Source organism: Aphanomyces astaci (assembly GCF_000520075.1).
Source record: "Aphanomyces astaci strain APO3 unplaced genomic scaffold supercont1.13, whole genome shotgun sequence".
In the NCBI taxonomy this organism is placed as follows: domain Eukaryota; phylum Oomycota; class Saprolegniomycetes; order Saprolegniales; family Verrucalvaceae; genus Aphanomyces; species Aphanomyces astaci.
In genome coordinates, this window is record NW_009798276.1 from 518,224 (window position 1) to 533,837 (window position 15,614).

The following is a 15,614-nucleotide window of genomic DNA, read 5'->3' on the forward strand; positions in this document are numbered from 1 at the left end:
GACGGGGTCTGATCAGCATGGATGTACGCAGCACTAACAAGAACGCACCGATAGAAACGTACACCACACCAACAAAGTAGTTGGCCGACCACGTTTGCGCGAGGTGGATTTGACGTAACAATGCGATGGAGTGCATGATGCCAATCACAAAAAGCTGGGCACCGGTGAAAAACCGAGCAACGGCCACAAGGATGAGCACTGGACATGGAACTCTAGCTTTGAATGTGGCTATGGCAAATTCATTGCTTATTGTGTGGCAGAGGACTCAACTTTCTGCAATGATGTGTCTGAATCCTGATATCGGTTTGGGATGGCTCTCCACCGTGTACTTGTTTTCTTTGGTTGAACAATCACGAGAGGCATGACGGAGCTGATTTGACAGTGAAGGTGCCTTTGTCGGTTTCGTACACAATTCAAAACTGCTCAAGCAGTTACGTGATGCGGACAATTGATTTCAGACGTAGGCCGACTTTTCAATGTTGGTTGCATTGCGGAGATCACAATAATGTATTTCAATTCTCCAGGCTTGATAGCGTCGTCTCGAATGTGTCCGCCGCTCGGCCTTGCTTTTTCACAACATTCAAATGTCCAAACACTTGTTACACTATATTACGATGACAGCCTACCCTTACACTATTTAACGCTTGACATTTATCTGGCTTTCTTCCACGTCGATACAACTTCCAAGTGTGATGGCCACTTGCACTTTGTTCGAAAATTGCGTTGATGAAAGAGCACGACACCAAGTCTATCGGTGTCGACGACGACGGCAACGACTTCAGCGAAGCCAAATCGCCGAACTATCTGGAATCCCGAAGCAGCGCCAGTGGTGCGCTGCGATCTGGCCCTGTTCCAGTATACACGAGCCCTGAAGTCGTGGGCCTCCTCGCTCAGTACGTAGCCATTGGCTTGTGCTATGGAGCCCTTCCGAACCTCATGTATCCGCTCTTTGCTGCGTATTTCCACATGACCGGCAGCCAATTCAATTCCGTCAAGACGTTGATGGGCATCGGGTGGTCCGTCAAAGTGTTCATCGGGCTCTTGTCCGACTGCGTGCCGCTGTTTGGGTATCGCCGCAAGTCGTGGATGTTGTTTGGATGGAGTTTCTGCTTCCTCTTCATGGTCGTGTTGGCAACCCGGGACTTTGGCCGGCCATACTACACCGATCGAAGCATTGTCGGCATCGCCGCCGCCAAACTCACCGCGGCTCAGAACGCCACGTTGAACGCGGACGCTCCGGCTACCGGCGCCACCGTATCCATTCTGTGCGGGCTGGCCACACTGTCGTACATTTTCGCCGCCGTTCCGTCCGACGCGCTCGTGGTGGCGGTCGCCCAGCGCGAACCCATGGCCGTGCGTGGCCGGCTGCAGTCGATGGTGTACATGACACGAACGCTGGCGACGATGTTGTCGTCAGCGATGATCGGGTTTGGGCTCAACTCGCCCGATTTTTCGGGGTCGTTTGGGTGGGACATGGGCCAGCACACTATTTTCGTGCTCTTGGCCGTGGTCACTGGGGCCATGGTGCCCATCACGTGGTGGTGCGTTCTGGACGAACGGCACCCAATCATGGAGTCATTTCGCGCGTATGCGCACCAATTTTGGAACTTGGTGCAGAAACGAGCGACGTGGCAGATCATGCTGTTCTCGTTGCTGTTCAACTTGCTCAACTCGGGCGTCACGTCCACCGCGGCGCCGTATGTGATGCTTCGGTGGGCCAAAGTTGAGAACCTCAACTACCAACTCATGAACGTCGCGGGGAACCTCGTGTTCGCCGTGACCTTGGGGGCGATGGGGGGCTGGGGCACCATGTGGAACTGGCCGCTCGTGGTCGTCGTGACCACCGTCGCCGCCAACGCCATCGACGCGTTCGTCCAGTTCTTCACCATCTACGACATCCTTCGCAACCAGTGGTTTTACATTGGCGTGCCGTTGGCCGAGAACCTCCCGTATGCGATGCAGTTTATTGTGACGACGTTTGTGATTGTGGAGCTGGCCGAGGAAGGCAACGAAGGCATCACGTACGGCCTCTTCACGACCGTTACCAACCTCCCCATCGCCGTCGGCCCCGTGATTTCGAACGCGATCTTTTCGTCATTTGATGTGTCGGAGAACGCGATCGCCGCCGACTCGGTCGACACGCGGCACCAAGTGGCATGGACGTATATCATTTACTATTTCACCACCATCGCCGCGTGCTTGACGGTCGTGCTGCTGCCGAGCCAGAAGCCAGCGCTACATGCACTGCAGGCCACGGGCGGCAAGCATCCGTTTATTGGCGGCGCGGTCCTCGTCGTGTGCCTAGTCATGCTCGTGTACTCGGTGGTGGCATCCCTCTTGCCCATGTACGAAACCACGTCGTGCCTTGTGGTAGCAGGTGGAAAAGGATGCAACCAGCCTAGTGTGTGAGGCTGAATGATTAATATAGCGGTAGAACTTTGACGTCCTTTGATGGCTAGTTGCTTGAAACGACCACATCCCCAACCATTGCTCATTTTCAGTGAGTTAATAGCATTTCAGTTGATAGTTAAAAAGCTAGCTTAACCAAGCCCCGCTACAGCAACGATGGGATTCTGGGACGACGTGGTGTCCTCTACCCGTAGATAAATAGAGGAACGATGCACATTAGAGTGCAGCGGCGCGCATGGGAATCCGCCTCTTGGATGGACTTTTCAGAGCGGTTGACCCTTTTCGCACGGGGATGCCACTCGCCAGATGCGGTCGCTTGGGTGGTGGAACGTTGCTCGCGTTGTCAAAATGAGGTCGCTTCAAAATGGCGGCGGCTTTGGCAGGTGTCCGGAGCTTCGTTGGGAGGAGCAGTCGACTTGCTGGTAACTGCGGCATTCGCATAAAAGATGGGGATTGCCGGGTTGGGAAAATGGACGACTTGAACATCGACAACCGTGGCTTTTTCGCGGATGACGTTTGTTTCATCAGCTCCTCATCGTCTTCCTACAATGCTCGGATCAGAACAAACATTGCGTCGTGGCGGAAATGGTGCGTACGTCATTGGCGAGAAGCGACATCCCTGACTCAAACTCGTGCTTGTTGTCGAACTGTTCCTGGAATATCTCCAGCGTTCGCCGCCGATTCTTTTTCTTGTCGTGCTATACATACACGCACAATGTTATAGGGTGATGCCACGAATCGAGCATGTGGAGGTCGAACTACCTCGTGTTGAATCGATCGCTGGGCCTGCCTAAGGTTCTTCTGCCCTGGATGTGGATGAGACGAGTTGCTGCAACTATCATACCTTGTTTTGACATGGGAGACACGGGGAACATCATGAAGTCGTAAGCGTCACATATGACGAAGGGATTGCCAACCAAGTCTTCGTCCACCGCGGCATTGGAGGTCATATCCCAGTCGTCGCCGTCGTCCATTCTGTCGGGGTCCTTTGAATTTTTGAATTGTCAAGTGCGGTATATGGCACCACAACTTACTTCGAAATACGTCGAAGTGTGAAATGACAGTACTTCGAAGTATTTGGTCCAAATTTCCTGTCCCCATTGCCGCCGAATCAATCGACGCTATTGGCTACTCCAATTTGGAGTAGATTTTATTGGCTCTTCCAGAAAGGAAAGGATATTCAACCAATCAGAACCCCAGCTTGATTGAATATTGATTAGACAAACTACGCGAATTTTGGAAGTTTATAGCGAATTCACAATACTGTCGTCGTTTTTATTAAAAAAACTCGAAATCGAATCATGCATCGACATTATGGGCTATTCCAATTTCTAGTGGGTCTGATTGGCTCGACGAGTATATTCAGCCAATCAGAAGTTCCAGCGTGATTCAACATTGCGAAAAGTGAATTACATGTATGGAAGTATTAATACTTATATACTGAAGTAACGTTAGCGAATAATTCACAATACTAGGACTAGCTGCGTTTGTCATTTTTCTGGCGGCTACACGCGACCGTGCGCGAGCTGTTTAGCTGGCGTGCGATATCGAAGACAAAAGAGCACAAATGTAGCTGAGGCCACAACCACCACAGCCATCATGGTGGCTAGCCGACCTTGAAGGCTACAAGAAGTGCCGGTCGGTCTGGCAACCTAATACCATGAATGAAAACTCACCTCAAGAACCTAAAGGTGAGAAAACTCGCGCTCGTCGAGCCTGCATGGTAGACTCGAAAGACCGAGAAGGCGTGGACCGAGTTGGCTGGAAACTCTTGGCCAAGAATCACTAGATCATGGCCACCATTATCGGCCGTCGTACGTCAAAGGATACACGATACGTACCGTTCAGCATGGCAGTCGACGCTACACAAGAGCATTTTGAGTCAGCTCGTTGTTATTCGAGTTGTTCGTCAAGCATATGGGTGAGTGTACGTACAGCTGTCTGCCAAACTGAGAAGTATGGCCGTGGCCACCACAACCATCCACTGGCCATCGCATCTGGCAATAGGATGGACAAGCCAAGTGCAGTACGCTACGAACACCACTGCCAACCCAAACAACAGTGGCCCCATGGGTCCAAATCTACAGGGATGATTAAAAGATGATGATCAACCATGGAGGAGATACACAAGACGGACGCACCTGTCGGCGATCTTTCCAAATGCAAACGCCGACATGACGTTGACCACGCCATACACTGCCATGACGATGCCAATGGATGCACTCCCAAGCGATTCTCGAATCACGTGCGCCGTGAACTCACCAGTGACGAACCCTTGCTGCAGGCCATGAAAGATCATCACTGGCCCAAGCAACACCATGCGGCTACGTAATGCCCACGAGTAAGCACATACAGTAAGGAAGTACATGCACTACCGATCACAAGCGACGAGCCACAACGCGTTGAACGACTTGGATGGGGCGAAGGAGTAGTCTGGTTTCAATAACTTTGACGTTTCAACCTGAGTAGTAACATCGTTGGTAGTGTCTTGTGTCGCCGCCACCACCTTGGGCAGCAACGTCAACAAGAACGACCCGAGCAACGACAAGACCATGTACACGGCAAAGAGCGCAGTCGTGGGCCTGTCATAGCATCGTTAGTTGGTACTTTGTCCCAAGAATGGTGAGTGAGTGTATGTACGTACAGTACCATTGCAAGGCCCCGAGCACGGCAAATGAAATCAAGTTGCCTGCGATTTGGCTCGCGTTGTATCCAGCAAAGAAGATGCCGTTAAACAAGCCCAACGCGCTACCGGGGCTCACGAGGTGTTGTAGCTGGGCGTAATGACCACTCAATGCCGTCAAATAGCTCGCCTGTCAAGATGCATTCTCAAGAGGGGGGGTGGGGTGCAGCATGAAACTACCTGTGAGATCCAAATGACAGACGACGACACCCCAGACAGAACGGACAAGGGGACCATCAGGTACCAGTGAAGCCTCGTGTAGGTTGGGTATAGCGCCACGATCAAGTTGACAAGCCCGTACAAGGAACTACATACGTCTCCAGCGTGAAAACAAGATATGAGATGAATCGATTGGCGTCCGTACTAGGAAAGAGAGCTAGCAACCATGCTTGCCTTTTCACCGAATGCCACTACAATACGCATATTCCATGAGATAACATGACGACGAGCCAACGTACATGGACCATATGACGCCCCAAACGAGCACACCGTGAACGACAAGTACGCAAGCCCAAGCATAGTGCTGCCCAATGACGCTACAAAGTGTACTCCGTGTCACCAACAAGACTGGCACCAAGAAGCCCACGCACATGTGCATTCTTTAAACGGGGCCTCGCACACTTGATCGCACGATGTCTCGATCTTGTCTTGGCATACATCCTGCCACTGGCAAATCCCGTGGGAAGCACCGGCGCACCCGTCGCATTTCCCTGGGAGGATGGACGTTTCGAGGTTCTACGAAGCAGCACAGTGGTGTTGAGGGATGATCTGTCCAATGCGAGCGTACGTCGATCCCTGACGACGCGGTGAAGATCAAGAAGAATGCACACGACAGGATCAACGCGGATCGAATGCACGCGGAGGCGTCTGTCATGGAGCTACGCGTGGCGTCGAAATGAAAAGTGCGTCAATCGGCCGATGGACATGACTGCCATGGATAGTTTTCTGATTCCAAATGTGCGCTGGCACTCAACGTGTCGTTGATTGGAGGATTTCAAAACGTCCTAGTAGTACTAGGACATACTAGTACTATAAACTTCCTACTACCTGTGAAATTGAATATACTACTGAAGTACCTATGATATTATTATTATTATTACTGCTGTATACTGTATGACGGAATAAGTGGCCCCGTGGTACTAAAATTTCGTATTGATTGAAGTAATCTACTTTTCGAAGTAGTTTGTCCCAATACATATTTGAAGTGCTATTTCGAAGTACCACAGGGCCACTTAATTCGTCGTTTTCTGTATTCTGATGGGGAAGAATGTGTGTCATTCGAAAGGTCGCGATCTTTGTTGAATGCTGCAACGGATACGTCACATACCAGCACACGGCAGCTTGTGCATCTTCGCATACAACAGTGTCATCATGCGTGTGAAGTGACGAACGGCCCAGAGCTGGCGAATTGCACATCGATGGCTTACAAGCGCGTGTAGTTTGTAAGCATACGTACTGTATTAGGTAACTGGGGCACACTGTACTTTCGTGTTGAAGTTGCGAAATAAGCAGAAATTCACGTAGATTTCGAAATATTTTACGAAAAAACACGTAGTAACGGAGCTTACCACACAAAGATCGTGGGTGAGTTGGCAGCACATTTACTTCAAGCTTGCTGGCGAGATGCAAGGCGCCAAAGAGTGCATCCGAGGGGCGGTCCTCGTGTCCGTAGCCTTTCTTCTCATCTTTACGTCGTACAACGCCATTGAGGTGCTCCCATGGTGATGTGGATTCATCTCACGACATTATAGAACCTCGAAACGTCCATCATCCGCGGTGAGTGCCAGGGATGTCTTTCCGGTTCTCCCACCGGCATTTGCCAGTCGGGCCATGTGTGCCAAGACAAGGTCCAATTTGCATGCGACGAAGCGTGTGCAGCTCCGTTCCACGAATGCTCCTGTGCGTTTGCTCTTTCTACATTTGACAAACCGAGAAGGTCATGTGCATAACGTCTTAGCCTCGCTTGGGAGCACGATCCTTGGCGTGATTTACCTTACCTTTACTCTAAGTGCCTTCATGGGCCCCCTTATCCCCAGTACGTCCACATCCAGTCCATCCTTGATCGTCTACACTCCTGAGCTTATGTAGATCACTTTGGCATGAAGAAGAGCATGTTTGGCAGTGCTTTTGTCTAGTAAGCTGTTGTCCTTGAATCATCATAGAGCACACACTGATATATGTTCCTCGACAGTGCACTGTTTGCCTTTGCCAACTTGGTTGTGGTATTGAACCCGACAAACCAAACTCTCCATTGGATCGTCATGCTTCCAGCGGCCTTTTTGGAGGGCGTGGCGGCCTCTGTGCTGTGGATAGCCCAGGTTAGCATCCACATTTGTTCATTTCTCAAACGTCACTTTAACGTTATGATTAGGCCACGTATTTGACACAACTGAGCGTCCTGTACGCAGAATTCAAGCACGAGCCGGTCGTGAGCTCCATGGGGTTGTTCAACGGTGTGTTTTACAGCATTTTCCGCATGAGTGCCATCTCGGGCAACTTGATTTCGTCGCTCGTGTTGGGCTACTTCGTCTGGTATTACTGTACCTGCTCCTTACGAGGCATATATACTGCATCATGCCTTCATGTTGTGTCTGTAGGCCAGCCGAAAGTCTCTTTGTAATGTACACCGTGATCGGGTTGTCCGGCGCCGCGTTGATGCTCATGCTGCCCTCTACGACCAAAGTATCTGTCACGAACGACACCGAACTGGCTAAGTTGGTGCAGACGCCATCGGTGGCCCAAGGGAACGAGCCATCTCGCCGAGGGTTTACGTTTCAAGGGCTGTGGACGATGGCCACTGACAAGTATAACCACTGCGTTCATTCGATGACATGTGACAGAGTTTGATCATCGACGGACTACCGCGTAGTCGCATGGTGGTGCTGGCGCCCGTATTCGTCCTGAACGGGCTGCAGCAAGGCTTTGCCACGGGCGAGTTTACATCCAACTTCATTCGCGAATCGGTGGGTGGCGCATCCATTGGGTATGTCATGGCCTTGTATGGCGGGTGCAACGTCGTGTCGTCGTACGGGTTTGGAAAACTCGCAGACAAGTATGAATATGTACTAACTACATCGTCGCTTCTTCACGACACTCAACCATATGTAGATATGGACCCCTGGGGGGCCAATTGGTGGGCTTTGGCGCCATGTTGGTCGCGTTTTCGTTGTGCTATTGGATTCCAGTCGAGAAATGTGACCAGCAGTGGCCACTAGTCGTCGTGATTGCTGTATTGCTCAGTCTTGGCGATGCATGTATGTACTACGACTTTGCACATCAAGCCTACTGATATCTGGACTTATATATACGTTGTGTCACTTGTAGCTTCAACGACGCTTACAAGCGGTGCAACCTCGTCCTTCGACGCTATCTTGGCTTCTCCAATCCATGACGTGGAAAACTCACTTGTGTGTGGTTACTGTCTGTTGTAGTCGTGCTGGGCCAAGAATTCCCATCCGATGCCGTGTCTGTGTTTTCAATCTTCAAAGTCTATCAATCGGGGTCGGCCGCGGCGTCGTACTTTTTCTTCCCATACATGACGTAGGGCGACGATTGAAGATTGACGGTTATATGGTGGTGGTGGTGGTGCTGCTCATGTTGTTCACGACGACTCGTGGTACTGTAGGTTCTACGCCCGAGTAGCCATTTTGATTGGCATGACTGTGCTGGCCTCAGTGTCGTTTATGGTTTACTCCAACAAGTTTCGGCGAGTCTGTCGCAACGGAATGTAACTTGTAGACACCACGAAGCAAATGGCAGCGACGAGAACGAAATCCGCCTTGATCAACAAGTCTAAACTCTTGATATTTGCTCTACATAGTCGTGCACCCGGTGTGTGGTAGTTACACTCGATGGGAATGGTGTGTAGTACTAGTAGCAGGTGTAGTAATTATTAGCAACGCCACCACAGACCAAGTGGGTCGGATCTATCTTGTACCAAGGCCATTCGTTTGCACAGACACTGGATGGACTACATCATCATGCCGCATCCTTGTTTCGTATCACATCACTGACCAACATGAGATATCGTATTTATGACCGACAGAAATGTCATCAAAGTTACACATAAAACGAGGGAGGCATGGGATTGGTTAAAATTATAATAGGGTGCATTATGATTCGTTTAAAATATCTCACCTTCACGACACGTACAGCTGGACGTGGTGAGTATATCCATATCTACGACAATCACTCGATGGTGCCCATCGCATTTACCGTTTCGACGCATCATCATCATGCACGGACCAAAAGAATGCACCCGCGCGGCTGTGATATTGTCGCTAGCGTTCCTGCTCGTGTTTACATCGTTTGGCGGCATTGAGGTGTGTGGCGGTAGTTTATCGGCAACAACCCAAGAACTCACCCGATCATGGTTTCGTAGAGCTTGCAAACGTCCATCATTCCTGGAGAATGTCATGGCTGCACGGAAGGAACGTTGACGGGGATATGCCAAGCTGGAAACGTGTGCCAAGCCAAAGTCAAGTTTTCGTGTGACGATGCATGTGAAAGCCCATTCACTGAATGCCACTGTTCGTGATGATACTGCTCTCCACGACTTTTCACCTAATGTGCGTCCTTGTTAGCCACGTTGGGAAACACGATTTTGGGGGTCGTGTACCTTGCCTTTACAATCAGTGCGTTCTTTGGCCCTGTCGTTCCGAGTATGTGCTGCACATATGACTTTGCTCTGCGTCTATCTAGCCTGACCACATTGCCCTTGTAGATTACCTCGGCATGAAGTGGAGTTTGTTTGGCGCGTCCTTCTTCTAGTAATCGCCACTGTCCATGTTTCTGTTGTCACGAACGCATGGTATATATCTATAGTGCGCTGTTTGCGTTGGCAAATCTAGTCGTTGCGTGGACTCCAAACAGTCAAGACTTGCATGCTGGCATCATGATTTCTGCGGCCGTGCTCCTCGGGATTTCGGCGTCGGTGGTGTGGATCGCTCAAGTAAGCGGCCATTTGTTTGAGTTTGTTGTGTCCTCATGGGACGTTTCCAGGCGAGCTACATCACGGAGCTCAGTGTGATTTACGCGACGTTCAAAGCCGAGCCCGTGATTAGCTCGATGGGGTACTTCAATGGCATCTTCTTTGCCATTTTCAACATGAGCGGCATCTCTGGCAACTTGATCTCGTCGCTGGTGTTGGATGTGTTGATGTGGTACGTGTTGTACCGCCCATGCCAACTCGATCGACTCATCTGACCGAGACAGGCCCAAAACGAGTCTGTTTATCATTTACACGACGCTGGGTTTGTTGGGAACGTCCTTGTTCCTGCTCCTCCCGACGCTGTCGCGCTCGAAAACATCCGTCCCAGTCGACACTGAAAGCGTGAATTGCGCTGCACCGCAACCAGTGTTTTCGGTTTCCATGCTTTGGACACTCGCCAAGGACAGGTACAATGCATACATACTCCCCCCCTTGTTATTAGATTCCCCCCCCCCCGACGACGTAAAATTTAATGGTTGTGCTTCTGGTAGTCGCATGCTGATTTTGCTGCCCATGTTTTTCTTTGGGGGGGTCATGCGAGGGTTTGCCATGGGTGAATTCACGTCCAACATTGTGCGCCAGTCACTGGGCAGCGCGTCCATCGGCTACATCATGACGGTGTATGGCGCTGTGAACGTGATGGGGTCGTACGGGTTTGGAAAGCTCACCGACAGGTGCGTGCCCATATACTATTTTAGTACATACTAGACCAACCCGAATGCTATAATAGATTTGGCCCGCTCGTGGGTCTTTCCATCGGCTATGTGTCGCTGATTGTCGCGTACATCATGACCTATACGTTCGTCGTGGTAAAGTGCGATAGCCAGTGGTTTCTCGTCGTGTCGATTGCGGTGATGCTGGCTGTGGGCGACTCAAGTACGTTCTCGTCTACTATCTACAGAATCATCAACCCAATCAATACTCATGGTTGTATTTGTAGCCACCACGACATTGACCAACGGTATACCCCCCCCAACCACAAATGAACCCCAATGATTTTTCATGACTGACGATTCTGTAGTGGTTGTGGGCCAAGAGTTCTCGTCCAACGCTGTGAATGCGTTTTCGCTTGTCAAGGCCTACCAATCTGCCGCCACAGCGGCCTCGTTTTTCTTCTTCAAGTACATAAGGTACAGAAAGTATTGGAAACCGTTTGAGCTTGTCACACTAATATTTGGTGGCGATGCAGTTTCAACGCACGAGTGGCGGTATTGATGGGCATGGTGGGCACTGCTGCCTTGACGTTTGTTGTGTACTACCGCAAATTTCGTCGAGTGTCGAACGAGGTATACGTTTCGTTGGACAGTACGACGACGTAAGGACACCCCAAGACAACAATGCTGCCTCGTATATCGATAATATATTGTCGATTTTCTTCAAATTTCCCAATTTTGCATGGTTCGTTCACAATCGAGCACAAATAGAACCGAGACATTTGATTGGTCAATATCCACTTCGCCCTTTCAGTAGAAACTCGAAAATATATTGTAGCCAATCAGCGACAAGTAAATTCGGAATGACCAATGGGAGAGATTGGTGCTCGATTCGCTCGATTGAACAGGGTCCGGAAATTCATACCGAATCTCCAATACGTCGGAGTCATGTTATTATTGGGCGTTCTACTCGAATGCATGCATGCATGCCTATGCTCGATTGGTTCAATCGATCGGTTTCAGAACCGATCGAAACCTCTGTAATAACGTAACGTGTAGATATAGAAAGGTTCTGACGTGCCGATGCCGTTCAAGGCAGTTAGGTACGCCACAGCGCACTCCCATCGAGAGCAATCGCGAACGCACTTGCACCGCGAGTGCAAATCTACATCGATTGCAGCTGTTCGTTCATATATTGAATGTTGTATGTAAACAGAGGTCCTGTGTGGTGGTTTGTATCACACTAGTTAAGGTCACACACTAATTCGACGTTGCTGGTGGTTTCCTACAATCTGATTGGCTCAATCCTTCTGTACATTTAACACTGTAAACACAGCAACAACTCCCGTCTAATGGGATTGGCTGTGACCCAGGCCATGGGGACTTTCGGAAATACTTTTTGATTGGCTGAATTACTTCTAAGATTATTTTGGCGAATCAAAAAGAGGAGTCGATTGATTTCCACTTAACATCAATGTACATGTAGGCCTCCGTCTGAAGCAGAAAATTTCACCTGAATTCATCGTCTTCGTGATATTCAAGGATGTCGGCATACTATCAGTTCGTACGTTGGTTGTCAAGGCATTGGTGCGAGGTCAATAGAATGTGACAGCCGAGAAATGAAGCACGTAGCGCAAGCGCGCAATCAGCGTGTCAGAGGTTGTGAGGTTAGGTTTGATCACAGTCGGACAAACCCGAAGGGATATCATAGAATGCAAACCTTGGCGTACAGTAAGACACTTCGAAGTACAGTACAATATTTATTAACTAGTACACGTCTCAAGCTAGCTTAACAGTGCACCCAGTTGGCGTGCATTTCCACTGCTGGAGGCAGATGCTTCAGTATCATCACTAGGCGGTTCAGTACATTCCAATCACGATATACTCTCGAACAGGCCATGCATGACGCTTTGTCATCAAAATTGTCGTCCCGATCAACGTGCCAACGTGTCCATAGGACCTTCAACCCGAGATTATTCACTGTTCAAAATGCACCAGTTTTGAGTTGGATCTGTCACAGCTTTTTCTTGAAATACGCCAGGGCTTACAACATTCGAATTGAACCTTTGGTTGAAGTTGCCATGGGTGCGTGCGTCCCCACGTTGATTGGAACGACAATCTTGAAGACAAAGCGTCATGCATGACGAAATCAACGTATCGTAAATGGAAATGCACTGGACCGCCTGGTGAGGTACACTAGAGTATTTGAGCGGTGCCCCGAGAGAATTCACTCCTACATGGTAAAGCTTGACACGTGCATATATCCAGGGCCTCAGGTTCGGTTGCTGTACCGAGGTTGGATTCTTGTCAGACTGTGATCAAACCTAACCTCACAACCAAAGCAGCTTTAGCTTGCGGTGTAATCCCTTTGACCCGAGGCTTCAAGTTCAAAGTTAAAACACCAATGCGAGAGAAAGGATTGCGAAACTATGGGTTTTGAAATGGATTTCACATGTTATCGACCACCCACCAAGGCATATTTGCATTCATCGTACTAACCTTAGTATGACGCTGTGGTTGCATCCCTTCATTTTCCATTTCACTAACAACTTGTGTCATGCAAAGCCCAAACGAGTGCACTCGTGCGGCCGTGACACTGTCCGTAGCCTTCCTGCTCATGTTTACATCGTACAACGGCATTGAGGTCCGTCGGTAGTCTATGTAGCGACACAATCCCAGAACTCACCCCATCATGTTCCATAGAGCTTGCAAACGTCCATTATTCCTGGAGAATGCCATGGCTGTACGGAAGGAACCTTGACGGGGATATGCCAAGCTGGAAACGTGTGCCAAGCCAAAGTCAAGTTTGCGTGTGACGATGCATGTGAAAGCCCATTCACCGAATGCCACTGTTCGTGACACCTTTCCCACCACTTTTCGCCTAAACTTGTGTCGGTAGCCACGTTGGGAAACACGATTTTGGGTGTCGTGTACCTAGCATTCACGCTCAGTGCGTTCTTTGGTCCCGTCGTTCCGAGTATGTGCTGCATCTGTGACTTGCTCTACGTCTAGCCTAACCCCATTGCTCCTGTAGATTACCTTGGCATGAAGCGTAGTTTGTTTGGGGCATCGTTCACGTTGTACGTGATTCGACAGAGCTTTCGTAATCTTGTCTTCTCTTGACCAGAACTTCTTGTAGTGCACTGTTTGCGTTGGCGAACCTAGTCGTCGCATGGACCCCAAACAGCCAAGGCTCACACCCTGGCATCATGTTGACCGCGGGAGTCTTGCTCGGGCTTTCTGCTTCAGTGCTATGGATTGCTCAAGTAAGCGACGAGCTACCCCTTTGAGATTGCTGATGCGCCATTGTAGGCCAGCTACCTCACGGAGCTCAGTGTCATTTACGCGACGTTCAAAGCCGAGCCGGTGATTAGCTCGATGGGGTACTTCAATGGCATTTTCTTTGCCATTCACAACGCGAGCGGGATCACTGGCAACTTGATCTCGTCGCTTGTGTTGGACTTGTTTCAATGGTTAGTCCTTCTAAACAAGACCAGTCGCGCTTACACTTTTTGCTGTTTTATGTGATAGGCACAAAACAAGTCTCTTTCTTATTTACACTGCGCTGGGGCTGCTTGGAACGGCCATGTTCTTGCGGCTCCCTGAGCTTTCGCGACAGCAAGTGTCGACATTAGCCGAAAGGGGACAACCGAATGGCCCAGTACCAGTGTTCTCCGTTGCTATGCTATGGACAATCTCCAAGGACAGGTACACGTTCCTTTCCTAAACGGGCGTATGTGATCAATGATTGTGCTACCTAGTCGAGTGCTGATTTTGCTTCCCATGTTTCTCTTTGGGGGGGTCATGCGGGGGTTTACAATGGGTGAGTTCACGTCCAACTTTATCCGCGAGTCGCTGGGCAGTGCATCCATCGGCTACATCATGACGGTGTTTGGCACTGTGAACGTGCTGGGGTCGTATGGGTTTGGAAAGCTCACCGACAGGTGCGTGACCATACTATTTGTATAAATCAAAATTACTATATCGATGACATCAGGTTTGGCCCCCACCTGGGCATTTCCATCGGATATGCGTCGCTGATGGTCGCGTATTTCATGTGTTTCACCTTCGAAGTTGCCAAATGCGACAACCAATGGTTCCTTGTGCTGTCGATTGCTGTGTTGCTGGGCGTGGGTGACTCGAGTACGCTCTTGTTTTTGACCGCTCAGACCCATCCTGACACTCGAGTTGTGTGTTTCTACCGTAGCAGCAACCACATTAACAAACGGTGTACCTTCCCACAGCCCTACTACTTTGGCTGACAATTCTGTAGTGGTTGTGGGCCAAGAGTTTTCGTCCGATGCCGTCAATGCGTTTTCGCTTGTCAAGGCCTATCAATCTGGCGCCACTGCTGCCTCGTTTTTCTTCTTCAAGTACATGAGGTAGGATTTCTTCTGTCAATTGGAACCTTTTGAACTTCTCACTCTAATAACTGGTGGTGATTCAGTTTCAACGCACGAGTGGCGCTGTTGATGGGCATGGTGGTCACTGCTGCTTTCACGTTTGTAGTTTACTACCGCAAATTTCGCCGAGTTTCGAGCGAGGTGTATCTCGCCTTTGACAATCAGACGTAAGGGCACGTCAAGGCAAATCAACAAGACTGATGGTACTGCGTTGGATGTGCCTCACCGCGACACAAGCTTTACAAACACATTATCATTCAAACGACGTAGAGAATTCTAGCCTAACGCGAAATGCGAACACTCATCCATAGTATGCCGTTGAATTCAGCGCTTGGCAGTTTTGTTTGGTCCGACGAATGTGTGCACGTTGTTTCGGTGCCCTCACCTACAAATATTGTACTACAGTTAACTGGACTAGGACTTTGTCATTTTGCTTTGATCAAGTTTTCGCAAACGGTACATGTTGCCGCGATCGG

The 15,614-nt window shown here is 49.8% G+C and overlaps 6 protein-coding genes across 19 annotated transcripts; 4 read left to right on the forward strand and 2 right to left on the reverse strand.

Annotated features, from left to right (window-relative positions):
* The first annotated feature begins 710 nt into the window (after window positions 1-710).
* Window positions 711-2,483, forward strand: H257_06630 (hypothetical protein). Its single transcript, XM_009831921.1, has one exon. It carries the CDS (start codon window positions 727-729, stop codon window positions 2,407-2,409), a length of 1,683 nt encoding a protein of 560 aa, XP_009830223.1. The 5' UTR covers window positions 711-726; the 3' UTR covers window positions 2,410-2,483.
* Window position 2,484: 1 nt separating this feature from the next.
* H257_06631 (hypothetical protein) lies at window positions 2,485-3,406 on the reverse strand. Its single transcript, XM_009831922.1, has 4 exons — window positions 3,254-3,406; window positions 3,172-3,215; window positions 3,006-3,107; window positions 2,485-2,952 (listed from the first exon to the last, which is right to left on the reverse strand). Exons 1-4 carry the CDS (start codon window positions 3,381-3,383, stop codon window positions 2,626-2,628), a joined length of 603 nt encoding a protein of 200 aa, XP_009830224.1. The 5' UTR covers window positions 3,384-3,406; the 3' UTR covers window positions 2,485-2,625.
* Window positions 3,407-3,828: 422 nt separating this feature from the next.
* H257_06632 (hypothetical protein) lies at window positions 3,829-6,038 on the reverse strand. Of its 4 annotated transcripts, XM_009831923.1 has the most exons (12): window positions 5,880-6,038; window positions 5,683-5,827; window positions 5,551-5,628; window positions 5,457-5,502; window positions 5,273-5,399; window positions 5,059-5,222; window positions 4,785-4,991; window positions 4,551-4,733; window positions 4,345-4,490; window positions 4,251-4,271; window positions 4,086-4,194; window positions 3,833-4,032 (listed from the first exon to the last, which is right to left on the reverse strand). In XM_009831923.1, exons 1-12 carry the CDS (start codon window positions 5,964-5,966, stop codon window positions 3,915-3,917), a joined length of 1,431 nt encoding a protein of 476 aa, XP_009830225.1. In that variant the 5' UTR covers window positions 5,967-6,038; the 3' UTR covers window positions 3,833-3,914. The 4 variants fall into 4 exon arrangements, with proteins under 4 accessions (XP_009830227.1, XP_009830228.1, XP_009830225.1 ...); XM_009831925.1 differs by lacking the exon at window positions 5,880-6,038 and having other exon boundaries at window positions 3,829-4,032; window positions 5,683-5,876; XM_009831924.1 differs by having other exon boundaries at window positions 5,551-5,827.
* A 610-nt stretch (window positions 6,039-6,648) lies between these two features.
* Window positions 6,649-8,919, forward strand: H257_06633 (hypothetical protein). 8 transcript variants are annotated; one of them, XM_009831927.1, is made up of 12 exons: window positions 6,649-6,802; window positions 6,844-6,991; window positions 7,050-7,127; window positions 7,181-7,226; window positions 7,284-7,410; window positions 7,464-7,624; window positions 7,690-7,896; window positions 7,962-8,144; window positions 8,201-8,346; window positions 8,417-8,437; window positions 8,524-8,632; window positions 8,718-8,919. In XM_009831927.1, exons 1-12 carry the CDS (start codon window positions 6,716-6,718, stop codon window positions 8,821-8,823), a joined length of 1,419 nt encoding a protein of 472 aa, XP_009830229.1. In that variant the 5' UTR covers window positions 6,649-6,715; the 3' UTR covers window positions 8,824-8,919. The 8 variants fall into 8 exon arrangements, with proteins under 8 accessions (XP_009830229.1, XP_009830232.1, XP_009830230.1 ...); XM_009831930.1 differs by having other exon boundaries at window positions 8,417-8,632; XM_009831928.1 differs by having other exon boundaries at window positions 8,524-8,919.
* Window positions 8,920-9,309: 390 nt separating this feature from the next.
* On the forward strand, window positions 9,310-11,591 carry H257_06634 (hypothetical protein). 4 transcript variants are annotated; one of them, XM_009831935.1, is made up of 12 exons: window positions 9,310-9,414; window positions 9,474-9,621; window positions 9,676-9,753; window positions 9,816-9,861; window positions 9,917-10,043; window positions 10,094-10,254; window positions 10,307-10,489; window positions 10,574-10,756; window positions 10,813-10,958; window positions 11,023-11,043; window positions 11,104-11,212; window positions 11,272-11,591. In XM_009831935.1, the coding sequence occupies exons 1-12, from the start codon at window positions 9,328-9,330 to the stop codon at window positions 11,399-11,401; spliced, it is 1,419 nt and encodes a 472-aa protein (XP_009830237.1). In that variant the 5' UTR covers window positions 9,310-9,327; the 3' UTR covers window positions 11,402-11,591. The 4 variants fall into 4 exon arrangements, with proteins under 4 accessions (XP_009830237.1, XP_009830239.1, XP_009830238.1 ...); XM_009831937.1 differs by having other exon boundaries at window positions 9,474-9,753; XM_009831936.1 differs by having other exon boundaries at window positions 11,023-11,212.
* A 1,701-nt stretch (window positions 11,592-13,292) lies between these two features.
* On the forward strand, window positions 13,293-15,309 carry H257_06635 (hypothetical protein; the record flags this gene model as incomplete). Its single annotated transcript, XM_009831939.1, has 11 exons — window positions 13,293-13,379; window positions 13,439-13,586; window positions 13,635-13,712; window positions 13,770-13,815; window positions 13,875-14,001; window positions 14,048-14,208; window positions 14,267-14,443; window positions 14,497-14,679; window positions 14,733-14,878; window positions 15,009-15,117; window positions 15,183-15,309. The coding sequence occupies 11 exons, from the start codon at window positions 13,293-13,295 to the stop codon at window positions 15,307-15,309; spliced, it is 1,389 nt and encodes a 462-aa protein (XP_009830241.1).
* Window positions 15,310-15,614: the final 305 nt, after the last annotated feature.